Source organism: Trichomycterus rosablanca, chromosome 1 (genome assembly GCF_030014385.1).
Source record: "Trichomycterus rosablanca isolate fTriRos1 chromosome 1, fTriRos1.hap1, whole genome shotgun sequence".
NCBI classification, from domain to species: domain Eukaryota; kingdom Metazoa; phylum Chordata; class Actinopteri; order Siluriformes; family Trichomycteridae; genus Trichomycterus; species Trichomycterus rosablanca.
The window spans coordinates 57768849-57786616 of record NC_085988.1 but is presented as its reverse complement, the minus strand read 5'-3'; the positions used below and the strand labels follow the sequence as shown (position 1 = coordinate 57786616).

The 17768-nt window shown below is 37.5% G+C and overlaps 1 protein-coding gene across 3 annotated transcripts in view; it reads left to right on the top strand.

Annotated features, from left to right (window-relative positions):
- Window positions 1-17768, top strand: part of tmem63a (transmembrane protein 63A) — a 92367-nt gene that overhangs the window by 15645 nt on the left and 58954 nt on the right. For all 3 annotated transcript variants that reach the window (XR_010012344.1, XM_062994684.1, XM_062994683.1), the window contains exons 3-11: window positions 435-514; window positions 4918-4993; window positions 5098-5132; window positions 5847-5989; window positions 6593-6644; window positions 8350-8458; window positions 10278-10348; window positions 12986-13066; window positions 13522-13648. Coding sequence is in view for 2 of the 3 variants with exons in the window: in XM_062994684.1 (XP_062850754.1) it covers window positions 435-514; window positions 4918-4993; window positions 5098-5132; window positions 5847-5989; window positions 6593-6644; window positions 8350-8458; window positions 10278-10348; window positions 12986-13066; window positions 13522-13648 (774 nt within the window). In the remaining variant the exon portion in view is untranslated. The remainder of the gene's footprint in view (window positions 1-434; window positions 515-4917; window positions 4994-5097; window positions 5133-5846; window positions 5990-6592; window positions 6645-8349; window positions 8459-10277; window positions 10349-12985; window positions 13067-13521; window positions 13649-17768) is intronic.

Sequence of the window (17768 nt, the reverse complement as noted above, 5' to 3'; positions counted from 1 at the left end):
GTCTGAGAGACTGAGAGAAAGCTTATAGTCCGGATTTAGCACCATCTGATTTCTACCTTTTTGGGCGCTCAAAGAAGCCTTAAGGGGAAGAAGATTTTTATGTGATGAAAGCAGCGGTGCAGCAGAGGCTACAGGCTCAGGAAGTTGACTATGTAGAAATGTGATGTAATTTGTTTTTGAAATTCTTAATAAGTAGAGTTGAAAAAGAGTGCAGAAACTTTTTGAAAAACCCTCGTAGTGTATTCCTGCCTTGTGCCATACCCATCTTGACCAGAATAATACAAACCTGTGGCCTGTATTAAAAGCATTTTTATTTATGTCAATAGTTTTTAGTTTGTGGCCCAGTAAAGATACAATAAAGATATAATTAGTATTTTGGTTCTTGGCTACTTGAGATATTTGGTCTGATGGTTATAAACTCTCCATGTCTGCAGGTGTTGCTTCTGATCTTCTCTTGCATCAGGAAGAAATTATGGGATTATGGAAGACTTGCACTTGTGGCAGAGGCAGACGGGTATGCAACAACTTTGTCTGGATTCAATGGACTGAAAGACACTTACTGATAAATGCTCAATGTGTCACTCTGTTCATACACCGATTAGGCATAACATTATGACCACCTTGTTTCTACTTTCACTGTCCATTTTATTAGCTCCACTTACCATATAGAAGCACTTTGTAGTTCTACAATTACTGACTGTAGTCCATCTGTTTCTCTACATACTTTTTTTAACCTGCTTTTACCCTGTTCTTCAATGGTCATTGGTATTATTTAGGTGGTGGATCATCTCAGCACTGCAGTGACAATGACATGGTGATGGTGTGTTAGTGTGTGTTGTGCTGGTATAAGTGAGTCAGACACAGCAGTGCTGCTGGAGTTTTTAAATATCGTGTCCACTCACTGTCCACTCTATTAGACACTCCTACCTAGTTGGTCCACCTTGTAGATGTAAAGTCAGAGACGATCGCTCATCTATTGCTGCTGTTTGAGTTGGTCTTCTAGACCTTCATCAGTGGTCACAGGACGCTGCCCACGGGGTGCTGTTGGCTGGATATTTTTGGTTGGTGGACTATTCTCACTCCAGCAATGACAATGAGGTGTTTAAAAACTCCATCAGGGCTGCTGTGTCTTATCCACTTATACCAGCACAACACACACTAACACACCACCACCATGTCATTGTCACTGCAGTGCTGAGAATCATCCACCACCCAAATAATACCTACTCTGTAGTGGTCCTGGGAGAGTCCTGACCACTGAAAAACAGCATGAAACGGGGATAACAAAGCATGCAGAGAAACAGATGGACTACAGTCAGTAATAGTAGAACTACAAAGTGCTTCTGTATGGTAAGTGGAGCTGATGGACAGTGTGTGTCAGGCATAACATTATGACCACCTCAGGTATAACATTATGACCACCTCCAAGGAGGTGGTCATAATGTTATGCCTGATTGGTGTATAAGTAACATTTAGCTCAAAGCTTTTACTAGATTCCAACATTACTGCAGTTGTTAGTTAAAACCTTTGACTCGATTATTTGGTTCTTACATTTTTATGGTATTAATCTGTCTCATAGCGTTAGTATTAATTTTTTCTGGTTCACTTACTATTAGGTTTATTTTGTATGTATACATGTCTGTAAACCATCTCTTTCTATGATTTTCTCACCTTATCTATTGTGATATAACAGTATTAACTTCAGGGTATTTAAACACTGTGTATATTCATTGGCCACTTAGATGCAGCCACATTGTGTTTAGTGTCTGTGTATACTTTAAAGCAGGAATTCATATATTTAGGAAATATTTAAGTTGCTAGTTAATTAGTTTGGTTAGTTTTTGTTTGGGAGACCAACCCAAACAAATTCTTTACAAATTCTAAAGCCAGTGGGTTTAAAATCCTAATTTTATTCTGCTACTGCTACTACTACTATTAACAATATTAATATGTAATAATATCCCTGATACAGTATTTTGCAGCACAACACATACTGCCAAGCCACTATGTTTTAAATTCATCCAACAAAAAACAATCCTGTCCACGTTGTTCCTATGATGTTACCTTTGACTGATGTGTAGGTGGAAGATAACTTAATAAGTTACTTGCAAAGTGCACTTACCTGTTAGGGCCATGTAATTAAAAAGTGAAATAAAATAGGAATGTCCCGATCACGTTTTTTTGTTCCCAATCATTAATTTTGATCCCGATCCGATACCGAGTCTCAAACCGATACTTGTATTTTCTAGATATTGTCTAGATAAGAACTAGATAATACTGTTCACACAGTGCACACTTCAAGTACATTACAGTTATTCAAATTAATCCAATGTATATGTTTAACAACTGAATAGCTCTGCAGTGCTGTAGGAAACAAATTGCTTAATGTTCTTTTATTTTTACAAAATAAAAGTAAACAAACTTAGTGCAGCATTGTAGTAGTAAAACTAGAACACTCAAAATGAAGTGAGATAATTACAGTTTCACTTTGAACTTTACATTCAAAGAACACAATTTAGTTTAATGCAGTGATACACTTAAAATGAACAGAAATCTCCACTCAAAAGTGGTGGAGCAGCTTAACTTGAATATAAAAAAACCAAATAAGTTACTTAACAGCATTACAGTAAAACCTGAATACCAAAATAAAATGGAAAGGCACTCTTTAGTTATGAAGGAAAGCCAGTTCTTAAAGTGCTTGTATTGTGACAATGGTCTGATGGACGTTTCTACGCGAAGTGAGTGTGTTTTGACCCTTTGGGGCTTCCATAGTGCATGGAATAGCGTGCTTGGCTAACGCGAGGACTCTACTCTACTGTCCGCTATTCGGTACCGTAACAGAAGAAGTTAATAAAGTGTTATGCTCCCGACAATTTGTGAATATACCATGTATTTATTTCTTTATTAAGCAAGTGCATCACTACGTTGTTTTGTAAACCGGAGTGATCCTTGACTCACACCATATAAATAATAAAATTCTACAGTAATGAACGCAGCTCTGCTCCTACCACCTCGTTAAACGCTCGCATTGCAGACATTACACTTCACTGTTGGACTTGTTTCACTTTCCAATTTAAAGTATTTCCACACAGCGGACATGCTGACGTAAAACAAAGGATCGGGATTACGATCGGGATTAGTAAAGCCTTGATCGGCCCCGATTCCGATCTTTGAGATCGGATCGGGACATCCCTAAAAGGATCCTTATAAATTGGCAACGGACACTATATGGCTGAAAGTATGTGGACACCCCTACTGTTCATCAAGTGCCAACTTTGTAACAGTAGTTTTGGAAAGTCCATTTCCTGTTTCAGAATTACTGTTCCTTTGTGCACACATCCAAGATATATAAAGATCTCCTAAAAACCTGACTGAACACGTTTGGGATAAACCGAAATGATAATATTAAGCAGGTCTTCTCTGCAATCATCAGTGCCTAATCTTACAAATGCTGTTTAGATTACATTGGAACAAATTATTAAAACACTCAAATTTTGTCAACAACCTATCCAAAAGAGTGCATATACACTGATCAGCCATAACATTAAAACCACCTCCTTGTTTCTACACACACTGTCAATTTTATCAGCTCCACTTACCATATAGAAGCACTTTGTAGTTCTACAATTACTGACTGTAGTCCATCTGTTTCTCTACATATTTTTTTTAAACCTCCTTTTACTCTGTTCTTCAATAGTCAGGACCACCACAGAGCAGGTATTATTTAGGTGGTGGATCATTCTCAGCACTGCAGTCACACTGACATGGTGGTGGTGTGTTAGTGTGTGTTGTGCTGGTATGAGTGGATCAGACACAGCAGTGCTGATGGAGTTTAAAATAGTCCACCAACCAAAAAATATCCAGCCAACAGTGCCTCCATGGGCAGTGTCCTGTGACCACTGATGAAGGTCCTGAAGATGACCAACTCAAACAGCAGTGATTGTTTCTGACTTTACATCTACAAGGTGGACTAACTAGATAGGAGTGTCTAATAGAGTGGACAGTGAGTGGACACGGTATTTAAAAACTCCAACAGCACTGCTGTGTCTGATCTACTCACACCAGCACAACACACACTAACCCACCACCACCATGTCAGTGTCACTGCAGTGCTGAGAATGATCCACCATCTAAATAATACCTGCTCTGTCGTGGTCCTGGGAGAGTCCTGACCATTGGAGAACAGGGTAAAAGGAGTTTAAAAAGTATGCAGAGAAACAGATGGACTACAGTCAGTAATTGTAGAACTACAAAGTGCTTCTATATGGTAAATGGAGCTGATAAAATGGACAGTGAGTGTAGAAACCATTAGGTGGTTTTAATGTTCTGGTTAATCAGTGTATGTACAAGGTGACGGAGGCCCATAGTCAATTATTAACAAGGTAAAGATTAGAGAATCCACAAATAGAGTTAAACAAATGTGTGTTTCCAATGCCAGTAAAAATAGCTGCCTCCCTGAAATGGCCATATTCATTTTTGTGGCAACTGAAAGCTTTAAGAAAACACCACCGACATTAATTTTCCCTTGTGCTCAGTAAAGAAGAGATTTCCTAAGGGTTCATAGTGTTAGAGTTGTAGAAGACGGTAGCATTTTGAGGTCCTCCAAATTTACAAACAGGCAACACCTACATGGCACCTATTTGGGCTGGTTTTATTAAATTCTGTTTAGAGAAGTGTGCTAATTTTTTTTTTAAATCTACATTTTAAAAAAGACTGGTTGCATTTTCTAATATTTTTAGTGCAAGATTTTGAATTTGAATTTGAATGAATAATTCCATAACAATTTACTCATTATATTTACCATGCCAGTACTAGCTAATTGTAGCCCCATCTTGTATAAACTACCAGGTTTAATAGTGCATTTAATTAGCTTTTTATGTTTAAGGAAATACATTGATATAATGATCTTTTCTGCAGGTCAAATGAGGTTACTAGACGTCGTTCTAGTAGGATGACATCTTTCATGTCAGTGGACGAGTCTGAGCATGAGAGGGTAAGTTTGGCTTTCTTTTATTCCATTTATTTCATCACCATTATCATCATTAGAATCCTCATTATTTTTTTTGTCGTGTTTGTGAACATATGTTTGTTTCTTAGGGATGTTCTTGGCTCACCTTAATCATCAGAATGGAGTGAGTTTCATTTTTTTGTGGGATTGTCATTCATCAAGTGACTTAATTATCCAGGAAAAGTTACTTCTTTGTCCAGGGAAAATATATGTTAAATCTGCTGGGCTAAAAATACAGCTAATTACATTACCAATTATGTTCTGTTATTAACTCTGTGGCAGATAGTATTAAATATGTTTAATAAAAAAAATAAAAAAAAACGGCCAGGAAAGAAAACCCAAACTGTCACCTTATGCTGAGTAAAATGTCTGTATAGCCTATGGGAGCATTGGTGACTCTATCCACATGCCTTTAAGTTGCACTGTCATGTACTTAGAGCCTGCTCAACCAGAAATGCACATTGCTTGTCCAAAACTAGCAACAAATGCTGGTTTTAAGTAATCCAAGTTCTGGTATCTTCTGACATTTCGGACCTAGTTCCACTTAGCATTAGGTGACAGTTGGGGTTCCATGTGCTTTGTAATTAGGATTAGTCAAATAACACTTTTTTTATGGGTACAAAGAATTCACCAGCTATAGTCAGTATTAATCACTAACTGTAAATTAGAGGCCAGTTGCATATTTATATATATTGTTCAAATCATACAATTCCAAAAAAAAAACATTTGCAAAAATCATTGATTTCTAGAGAACACCATACAAGAGTATGCAATTTCTTTAACTTAAACTGTGGGTTGACAGGGTTTTAAACATCTGCACCGGTGTTTGTTTCTGCAGTGAAGCAGTGGTAAGAGAGAGGTGTGGGATGGATGCTGTTTACTATCTGTCTTTCCAACGTCATCTTATTATTTTGCTGCTCATCGTCTGTGTGCTGTCTGTCTCTGTCATTCTTCCAGTCAATTTGTCTGGAAATCTGCTAGGTGCGTAACATACGCACACACATAAACACTTAAACTTCATGGCTTGGTGTTTGTACTGACAATGCAGTGTAAATTATCTCTCAATAACAACACTAGTGTTGAGAAAGCGCTGACTGCATCTCTATTCTTTGATTAGCATTTTTGTAATGAACTGTTAACTCCAAACTTTGAGCCAATCCAGTTCAATATTCAGAAAGTAGATTTTCCACACTGTTTTTATTTAACTTACTCTTCTACATTACTGCCATGTTATTAATCAGTTAAGCATATGTGACTGTTAAAATGCAGGGCTGTTTTTTTTTTTTTAATATTTTGATGAGATTGTTGGTTATCGGTTAATCGCTGACTATTGATGTTTGGTTATCGGTTAATGCAGTTTTGATAAACTGAAAAGAAGTAAACTCAGCTTTTAAGGTAGCTATAGAGCACAAATGAGAAATTACTACATTCCATAATTGCATACACAATTTAAACTAATAATAAGTAATACCTAGATAAAATACAAACTGGTTGAACACAGCCTTATAAGCAAAAGAAACAGTTGCATGTTATGTCAGACTGAACACTAACAGAAATGCCTGACTGATTGCTGGTATCTTACAGGGAATGATCCTTATAGTTTTGGCAGAACAACCATTGCAAATCTTCAGCAGGGGTAAGCAAATCTGCAAACATGTTTTCCTCTAATGTTTTTTAATGTGTACTGTTTTTTTGAATTACAGTTTTTTTTAATATACCTTAAGAATTTTATTAGAACATGTCGGATTGTTTCTGAGCATGTAAAATTATGCTTAATGAATATACACAACACTTAAGGAAAATATTTGTTAAAATGTAGCTGCTGTGTAAGCCATTATTTTTGACCAACATTAAACCTCATATAAACACAAACTGCAGTCATGATTTTTTAACAACTTAAGCATTACAGTTTTTTTCTGGATTTTACTTTATCCCCCAATCTAGTCATTTCCAAATCCCGATTGTGAATACATTGCCGCTTGCACAACCCTGATCTTATCATGGATCACCACACTCCCCTTCTGACGTGTCCAGTCTTTAACCAATTCGCATTACTTGTCAGTGTTGGGTTCACACACAGAGCTGTATTACATACAGAGAGCCACGCTAGGCTCCATGTGACTCCAAATCCACCCCACTCCACCCTTATTTACGCAGACATGTAGATGTAGACCAGTCCCAGAAATTGCATATTGCAGCAGCAGCGGGAGGAGACTGCATCCGACCTTCCATCCATCAAACACGCCCAAGTGTGTTTGTGTGGATGCCCGGTCAGGTTGGTAGCTTTGCAGAGATTTGAACTAAAAGTAAAGATTTGAGGTGCTCAGGTGGCGCAGTCGTAAACATGCTAGCCCACTAGAGCTAACATTTCGAACTTGATGATTTGAAACTCAGCTCTTCCATCCGACTGAGCTGGGCAGCTACATGAACATCCATTGGCTGTTGTTCATACAAGGTGGGAGCTGGATAGGGACTCCTTACAAATTAGGCAATTACGACCGCTGCTGGTTGATTGATGGTACCGTACACAAAGCTGATCCGCATATGAACTCGCCTTGTGCAGGTGAAAAGATTCACTGCACACGTATCAGGGGGGTGGGGGAGGTGTCTCAGCTCTCCTCAACCAGGGTGGAGATCAGCATCAGTAAAGAGGAAGTGTAATGCAGTTGGGTAATATATAAATAAAAAATTGAATTAAAAGTAGATTAAAGTAGTAAAATCTCTATGAAGTAATGCATTTACTGAATGTAAAAGGTGAAACTAGTATGGTATAATGAAAGCGTAGTATGGTGATACAATATTTAATGTGAAGTACAAATAATAAGACAGTACACCTTTTTAATTTGCAACACTTTGTGTCAGCTCCACACCCAGACATTTCTTTTGAAGATGGGCTCACAATTACCCTGGTGTGTGTAAGAAGATTTCCTAAATGTTTCAACACATTGATCATAAGACACACCCATGGCCTGTTTTATGAATCCTAAAATCCACTGCATTTGATTACACACACACAATCCCATATCCTTATATAGTGGTACAGAAACCTCTATAGATGCACAGACAGATGAAGAGGTAAAAATACATATAGCCATAAATCTACATTTGTAAATCACTTTTAACATACAAAATCCAGGAGAAAATTTGTACTGATGTTTTTGAATAACACAAAGCTTCTGCATATTGTGCAAATAAATACATCTGAATAGTCAATTTTTTTATTTATTTCATCAGTTTGCAATGACAATGTCTGAAGGATCATAAATGTATTCTAACCATTATTGTGGCGTAAAATCCAACAACATGGAAATAAATGCCCAGTGTTTGTGATTTATTCTCAGGGATAAACTACTTTGGCTCCACACGGTGTTTGCAGTTCTTTACCTCATCCTCACCGTGGCACTGTTGAAGCATCACACGTCACAAATGAAGGGCAGCAAAAGAGAAACAGTAAGTCCACTTAGCCTGACCAGTGTGGTACCCTTGCATTGTTCATTTACCAATCATTGTATTTATGCACTCACACAGATCACAAAAAAACCTCCTTGTTTCTACACTTACTGTCCATTTTATCAGCTCCACTTACCATATAGAAGCACCACAGAGTAGGTATTATTTGGGTGGTGGATCATTCTCAGCACTGCAGTGACACTGACATGGTGGTGGTGTGTTAGTGGGTGTTGTGCTGGTATGAGTGAAACAGACACAGCAGCGCTGCTGGAGTTTTTAAATACCGTGTCCACTCACTGTCCACTCTATTAGACACTCCTACCTAGTTGGTCCCCTTGTATGTGTAAAGTCAGAGACGATCGCTCATCTATTGCTGCTGTTTGAGTTGGTCATCTTCTAGACCTTCATCAGTTGGCTGGTAATATTTTTGGTGGGTGGACTATTTTCAGTCCAGCAGCGACAGTGAGGTGTTTAAAATATCCCATCAGAGCTGCTGTGTCTGATCCACTCATACCAGCACAACACACACTAACACACCACCACCATGTCTGTGTCACTGCAGTGCTGAGAATGATCCACCACCTAAATAATACCTGCTCTGTAGTGGTCCTGGGAGAGTCCTGACCATTGAAGAACAGCATGAAAGGGGGCTAACAAAGCATGCAGAGAAACAGATGGACTACAGTCAGTAATTGTAGAACTACAAAATGGGCAGTGAGTGTAGAAAAAGGAGGTGGTTTTAATGTTATGGCTTATCAGTGTAAATACAGTTAACTAATATTTAAATATAAATAAGGTAATACACAAAATACTATATTAATCTGCCTTGATTGTTCTAGCTTTGAACTCATAATTGTTAATTAATTATAATTCTTGCGTCCCAGAACCTTGTTTGCACTTGCTTTCGCTTAGTAAAATAACATGCAGTTAAATCAAATAAGAGTCATTTTGGAACCCAAAATTTGAGCCTTGACTCTGGCATTCACTGGTCAGACTGCCTTCGGACAACTGTGCATTATTAATGTTTATACAATAGAAGAATATTGCTTTGATTTGAATTTGATTGTGCACCACAGACCAACGTGGGGCTGAAGCTATCTCTGTTCTTTAACAACCATTGTCCAACGTTTTAAAAGTGCGGCCAAACACAGACCAACATTGTTCTGAAAGCAAAATGCCATGTTACGAGATTCACCAACAGTGGGCCAACATTCCGTTTCTATCTGGGTAGATATTTATTAAATTTGCGAACATTATCTACCTAGCTAGTAATTTTGTAGGCATCTTTTTTTAACCATTGCATTACTATGCAACGGATAAAGTATTTGTTATTACATTACATCACTGTTTTTTACATCTTTTATTCTCTTTTTTTCTCACCTGGGCTCCAGATGGCTTCGGCCTTTTTTGACATATTGACTGGCATTAATAACATACTATCACTTACCTCCTTCACAGGCAAGTCTAACTAGACTGTAAGGAGGAGGGTTTGATGTGCCGGGGGATGCCGGATGGGCAGTGCACACACCACGCAAAGTATTAGGTCTCATATTATTATACTATGAAGTTATGAAGTTTAGAAATGGTAGTATAAATAGTATTAGTAAAAAACATTGTGCCCGGGCACCTATACTGCCTATGCCATGGGCTAGATCTGCACATAGCTGCTAACAAGTATGCCTTCTCTTCGTCTTACCCACAATGCTTCAGCAAGTTTTACACACACACACACACACATGCACACACACACACACACACACACACACACAAAGTCTTGGAATAATTAAATACTTTACTTATACAGTTTTCTGTTCCACAGGCTAGAAAAACCCTGTTTATATGCTCAGTTCCAACCACAGCCAGTGAAGACAATTTAAAGATTCATTTTACGTAAGTGCAAATATCTTGTCCTCTGTCAGTAAATGTTTTTCGTCCCCAGGCAACATCTTCATTGTTTTTTCTCTAGCTGCTTCAGCCAGTTCCCCTAATGAACATACAGTTGAAGTCATAAGTTTACATACACTTTAGCCACATTCATTTAAACATAAATTTTTACAGTTCCTAACATTTAATCCTAGAACAGATTCCATCTCTTAGGTCAGTTAGGTTTACTACTATATTAAAAAATCTGACATGTTGGAATAGTGCTAGAGACAACGGGTGTGTTCGAAAAGCTAGGGAGCTCTCTACATAGACAGCATTTTACGTCATCCTACACGCGCTCCCGAGAATGAGGCTGTTCGAAATCCTAGATGCCTTAATAAGCTGTCTAGTTAGGCATCTTAAAATCTCAACGCTATTTTGACTCAAGAACGAGTGAGCATCGGAAGCCTCCTTAGTGATCAAGGCAATCCCAGCATTCAATGCGGCATAACTTTTCTCACAGAAAAATAAAAAAACATGAGTTATTTTCAAATGTAAATAAATGATTATTGATTTTTAATTTTTATAAACGTATAAACGTGCACAAGTGTTTTTATTTGCAAATTCTGGCTTGTCAGCAAATTTAACTGTTTTCGGTACACGAAGGGAGATGTTAGTTGACATGCTAGCGCGCTGTGCCATCTCATCCCATTGGTTTGAATGGCATGATGCTAACTGTGTTAGCTTAGTAAGCGAAACCCGATGTTATCGCTGTCTAAGTAGCACGTTCGAATAACCTGCCTTATAAGTTGATGTCTTATTAGAATCCTCTCTACTGAGGCAGCTGCCTATGTAGGCAGTAAGACAGCAATTCAGCTTTCTAGGTTTTTGAACACACCCAATGATTTATTTCAGCTTTTATTTCTTTCATCACTTTCCCAGAGGTTTGGAAGTTTACATACATAGTTTACACATAGTCAGAAGTTGGTAACATTGCCTTTAAATTTGTTTAATTTGGGTCAAAGGTTTCAGATAGCCTTCCACAAGCTTCTCACAATGAGTTGTTAAAATTTGTACCCGTTTCTCCTGACACAACTGATGTAACTGAGTCAGGCTTGTAGGCCTCCTTGCTTGCACATGCCTTTTCAGTTCCAGCTTTGTGATGGTCACTCCGTTACTCTCACTTTGTTGTTCCTAAGCTATTTTGCTTGGGGTCATGGTCCATATGGAAGACCCACTTGCACCCAAGTTTTAACTTCTGATTGATGCCTTGAGATATTGCGTCAATATATCTACACATTTTTCATTCGTGATATTGCCATGTATTTTGTGAAGTGCACAAATCCGTCCTGCAGCAAAGCACCCCTACAATATAATATTGCCAAGGTGCGCTTTACTGTTGAGCTAATATTCTTTGGCTTATCAGACCTGAAGACATCTTTAAGTAAGATCTTTGTTCCCATATTTACATGTTAATTGGCTGTTTTGAAGCAGTGGCTTTTTAGATCAGGGTTTTTCAAACTAAAAATAATACTAATTAAATAAACCTGTACACAAATGCACTTTGTGGAGGCTTTATGTTACATCTTGTAAACCACAGGATGCATAAGATGCATTGCTTGTGTGGTCGTCTGGGTCACGTAAAAAATCATGGACAAATGTGGGTCGCTTGTCTTAGATTATACATACAGGACGAGTTTAAATGTTGATACTTTTTTCCTTCTTTACCAAAATACGTTCATCTTTAGAAGAAAGAGAAAGTTCCTTTTTCTGAAGAAAATGATAGCATCTATTATCATTTATGAATGTGATACCTTCAGGTGTTTGGAAATTCCTCCCAGAGATATAGAACCTGGGAAGGTCCACAATTCTTTTTCTGATGATTTGGCTGATTTCATTTGATTTTCCCATGATTTCAAGCAAAGTCAAGAAGGTCTTTAAGGAAGGCCTAAACATACTGTTACAGGTACACTTACAATTAACTCAAATAATCAGTCAGTGAGTCTATTTGAAGATAGACTGGAATTTTGTGTAGACATTTATAAGTGAAAGGATGTGTAAACATTTGTTGAAAGAAGTACTCGTCATGTACAGAGAAGATATCCTGAAGAACTTGCTAAAACTATAGTTTGTTCATTACTGTTAAGGGAATTCATATGAGTTGTAATGACTTTAACCTAAAAGTATGTAAATTTTGGACTTCAGCTGTACCACTCAAATGTTTAAACTGTTCAAATAAATATTATTAATCCAGTAGTGACACAAATTTGTTTAAAAGCACGCTGAATGACACTGCTACACCTTACATATTTGCCTGCACCACACTCAGTACCATTTCACCATGTCAGTGTTACAGCTAAGCTTAGAATCCTACACCACTTCAACAATCAAACAACAGAAACAGTTGTGCAGAGGGCGCATTAGAGAGGTTAAGGGTGGCTGAAAAATTAGAATTAGAATTTTGTTTGTCGGGGACGTTCCTTTGTAATGGTATAGTTACTAAAAGCTTTTATTTAAACAGTGCAGTTAACAAAATGTCGTTGGCTGGACAGAATGTACCTAATAAACCACTGACAGTGGGATGTATAATTGTTCAAAATAAACTGTGCATCAATAAAGCATCAGTGTGTGTGTGTGTTGCTTAAATTGTCCTTTGTTGTACAGAGAGGCCTACCCAACCTGTCATGTAAACGATGTTCACCTCAGTTATGATGTGGCCAAGCTGATCTACTTGACAACAGCAAAGTAAGTAAAAGCCTAAAACCATTTAGTTTGTAATGGTTACATTTGGTACTTAGTTTCATATACAGTATTAATGCCTTAAAATTACAGAATCTTAAATTCATTGTTTTAGAAATGAAACTATATTCATAAAGACAATCATCTTACTTTTCAAATGAAGAATTAGCTACGATCTCAGATTACCAAAAGGAAAAAGTCACCTCAGATTACAGAACTTTTTTACAGTGACCTCTTGTAAGAAACTGTCAGTGTTTTGTAATATATTGTGTAATTATTGTTTTACTGTTATGACTTCACAGTTGAGAAACATGATTTCATAAATTATGCTTTGTGTTACAATCTTGGCCACCAAGACATCAAAATAATTAGGAGTTTTCTGAGTGATCTGATGACTTGTTTTGTATTGTTTGAGTTAAGATTGAGGTTTGAGATACTTATTGCTGGTTGATCTTACACAGGAATCGAGCAGAGAAAAACTTGCTATATTACCGCAAGGTCCTTGAGTGTTATGGTCGAAGGGAAGTCATCAATCCTCGTCCATGCCGACATTTCTGCAGCTGCTGCCCATGCCAAGCGTGTGAAGGGGTAACATAAATACACATATTAACTAAGCTTGGTCTGTTTTTTATGCTGTTTCTAAATAGCTAACTTGGCTAACAGCTGTAGCCTAGTGGTTAAGGTACTGGACTAGTAACCAGAAGGTTGCTGGTTCAAGACCCACCACTGCCAGGTTGCCACTGTTGGGCCCTTGAGCAAGACCCTTAACCCTCAATTGCTTAGACTGTATACTGTCACAGTACTGTAAATCGTTTTGGATAAAAGCTTCTGCTAAATGCTGAAAATGTTGTGTTCAGACAGAAAGCAGTTTTTATTTTATCACATTGACGCAATTGCTGTTTGCTATTGCTAGTTAAAATCAAATAAGGAGAATCTGTGATTTGTTAATTCTCATACATTTTTATTTAACAGACAATTAGAAAGAAACGTTTTTCAATGTTTTCACTGGTACATTGTATTTTGTAAATATGAGGGTTCCTCAAAACGTTTCCGCACTTGATTTATTAGGAATTTAAAAAAAACAAATGACATGACTTCTCTACATAGTCACCTTTTTATGCATTTGTCCCAGCGTCGTACCAACTTTATAATGCCATCAACAAAAAATTTTTTTGGTGAAGAGCGTAGCCACTAATGCACTGCTGCTTTCATATCATCATCACATGAAAATCTTCTTCCCCTTAAAGCTTCTTTAAGTGGTTCAAAAGGGTAGAAATGTGCTTTTATATTTAAAACTTTTTGAAGACCCTTCATATGCACATTAAGAACTTGATGCCTACAACACACTCAAACCAGTTAGGACAGAGGCTTGTTTAGGACTGTACTCCTATTAATCAACTTTTTACTGGAAACTAACTGTTGCAGTTTTATTGTAAAATTCTGTGTAATTCTTGTCCATTCTTTCTTAATACAAGACCTAAGCTGCTCATACATCCCTGGTTGTTGTTGTCTTATTCTCCTCTTCCTGATGCACTATACATCTTCACTCGAAAGCAGGCTGGCCAGTCAAGCACACACAATCTGTGTCCATTCAGCCACGCTGTGGTAACGTGTGCAGAATGAGATCTGGCATTGGCTTGTTGAACTAACCATTGACTTCCCACAAAAAGAAGCCTTGGTAGCAGCATGCCTCTCTAAAATAAAGATATACACCTTTGCATCAATTGTACCTTTACACATATGCAAGTCACACATGCCGTGAGCACTGATGCACCCCTCATACCATGACAGTTGGTGACTTTTGCAGTTTTCGCTGATAACAGTCTGGATGTTTTTTTCATCTGTCACAGAGAACTCGGAGTTCTTTCCTCCAGAAAACAATCTGGAACATGGACAGTTATTGAAAGTACTCCCAAGCCCATGCGGCTATATTTATTACCGTAGCATGATGGTCACGCACAGTTAGTAGTGATTTCTGTTCTTGCCCAATGCAGACTGAGATTCTTTTCATTGAGAATTAGGTAGATGCCTTCCAACTTTTTTGGAGTGTGTTGCATTTTTCAAATTCTAAATGTGGCTATGTTTACAAACTAAAATACCTTCAGGAAAACTGATCAGTGAAAACACTTTTTTTTTTACTTTGTTGGTTAAATAAAGATTCAAAAGAATTAGCAAATCACAGATTTGTCCTATTTTTTTGCATTTTACAAAATGGCCCATTGTTTTAAAAATGTGGTTTGTAGAACATTAATGGTTTATCCAAACTAAACTCATTGAATGTGACTCATCTTGTACTGTACATAGGATTTAGTTGTCCTAGCTACTTTGCAACCCCTTTGACTTGTAATGTTTTACTAGGGCTCTGTTTTACTTTACATGTGAACAATACATGCAAACAATAATACACAAGACTTGCCAAAGTAATCCCTTGCCCATGTGGTGATATCAGCTATTGATGAATGACAGTTCTTGACCTGTCTGAGGGATCACAGGTGTTTAGCTTAGGCCTGCCTTTAGATTCCTTAAATCATTTAATAATATTATGCATTGTAGAGGGAGAAATATGCAAATCCTTTCCAGTCTTTTTAAAGAACATTTGTAAGAATTTCAATAATTTTCTCACACATTTGTTGACAAACTGGAGATCCTTTGCCCATCTTTGCTCTTCAAAGACTCAGCCCTTTGTTAGGGCTGCTGATATTTTGCTTATAACCCAAATTACAAGCTAAGTTGCAGTGAAGTTCCATATTGGTCTAAGGCATCTCCAACGGTCCCCAAAGCTTTCCAATAGGAAAAACTAAACTATATTTTACCAATGAATACATAATGTGAATGATCTGTATTGTATAGTACCATTGTATAATACATTTGTGCCTTTTTGCTTCCAAAATCATTCCAGATACACTATATTGCCAACAGTATTCACTCATCCATGCAAATCATTAAATTCAGGTGTTCCAATCACTTCCATGGCCACAGGTGTATAAAACCGAGCACCTTCTACAAACTGCTTCTACAAACATTAGTGAAAGAATAGGTCACTCTCAGGAGCTCAGTGAATTACAGCGTGGTACTGTGATGCCACCTGTGCAACAAGTCCAGTCGTGAAATTTCCTCACTACTAAATATTCCACAGTCAGCTGTCAGTGGTATTATAACAAAGTGGAAGCGATTGGGAACTAAGTGGTAGCCACGTAAAATGACAGAGCGGGGTCAGCGGATGCTGAGGTGCATAGTGCGCAGAGGTCGCCAACTTTCTGCAGAGTCAATCGCTACAGACCTCCAAACTTCATGTGGCCTTCAGATTAGCTCAAGAACTGTGTGTAGAGCTTCATGGAATGGGTTTCCATGACCGAGCAGCTGCATCCAAGCCTTATATCACCAAGCATAATGCAAAGTGTCGGATGCTTCTGGAAGAATGGTAAAAAATTCACACACTCCTAAATTTTGTGGAAATCCTTCCCTGAAGAATTGAAGCTGTTATAGCTGGGTGGGCTGACATCATATTAAACCTACGGATTAAGAATGGGATGTCACTCAAGTTTATACGTGTGTGAAGGCAGATGAGCAAATACTTAGTAACAATAAAATACGTAGCAATACGTAGCAATATAGTGTACATGCACATACACAATATACTATCCGCCCCGATGTCCACACACCAAATACTTGTAAGAACTATTCAGATCTGTATGATTCAAATGAGTCTTTTTGAGCAAATGACTCTCTTTCTCTCTCTCTCTCTCTCTGAATTAAGTAATGCTTGTTATGGCACAAGTTCATCACTCGCTAATCACATGCTGTTCTATCAAAGCTGTAGGATTCATCTCTCAGTGAGACTTTTAATTAATGAAATCAAAATCGAATTTTAAAATCATTGAGGAGAGGCATATGTTGCCTCATAACATGTATGTCATGGCCAGAATTATTGGTACCATTTTTTTGTACTACTTTTTCTAGAAAATGATTGCTTTGTTATTCGGATATTTTGTTAGTCACCTATTTTTTTATTATTTAATTTTTTTTACATTGAAACAGCACATAAAGCTGAAATCATTTCACACAGATCTCCAGAAATAGACTGGACAAAATTATTGGCACCCTCAACATGATATTTGAAAAAATAATTTAAGGTTACAGAATAACCTTGTAATTCTATTAAAATAGAATAAGTTTCTTACACCTCTCTACTAAAACTTGGACCACTCTTTTTGCCAACTGCTTCAGGTGTCTCATATTTGAAGGATTCCTTCTCTTTTTTTAAGATCTCTTCACAGATGTTTCGATGATAAGTATTTACATCTGTATTTTTTGCTAGCCACTTTCAAACTCAAACTCCTTATTGCTTTGTCTTAATCCATTTCTGGGTGTTTTTGAAGTAAGCTTGGGCCATTGTCTTGCTAGAAGACCTCTGAAAAAGACTCAGGTTTCGAACTTTGTACCCTACATTATGTGCATGTCATTATGAAATCTGAAGACTTCCAAACATTTTTGAAGTGCAGCCAACACACTGAGTGCCAGAAGCAGCAAAACAACCTCAAAACATCTGTAAACAACCACAGTTTGACCGAAGTGAACATGTTGTTTTCTCTGAAGGTTTTATTTTGTTTTATATAAACAGTACAATGATGTGCTGTACCAAAAAATATTTTGGAGAACTTTGGTTTTCCTGATAGTATTGTGGCTTTCTCAGGCATATTCTGGCACA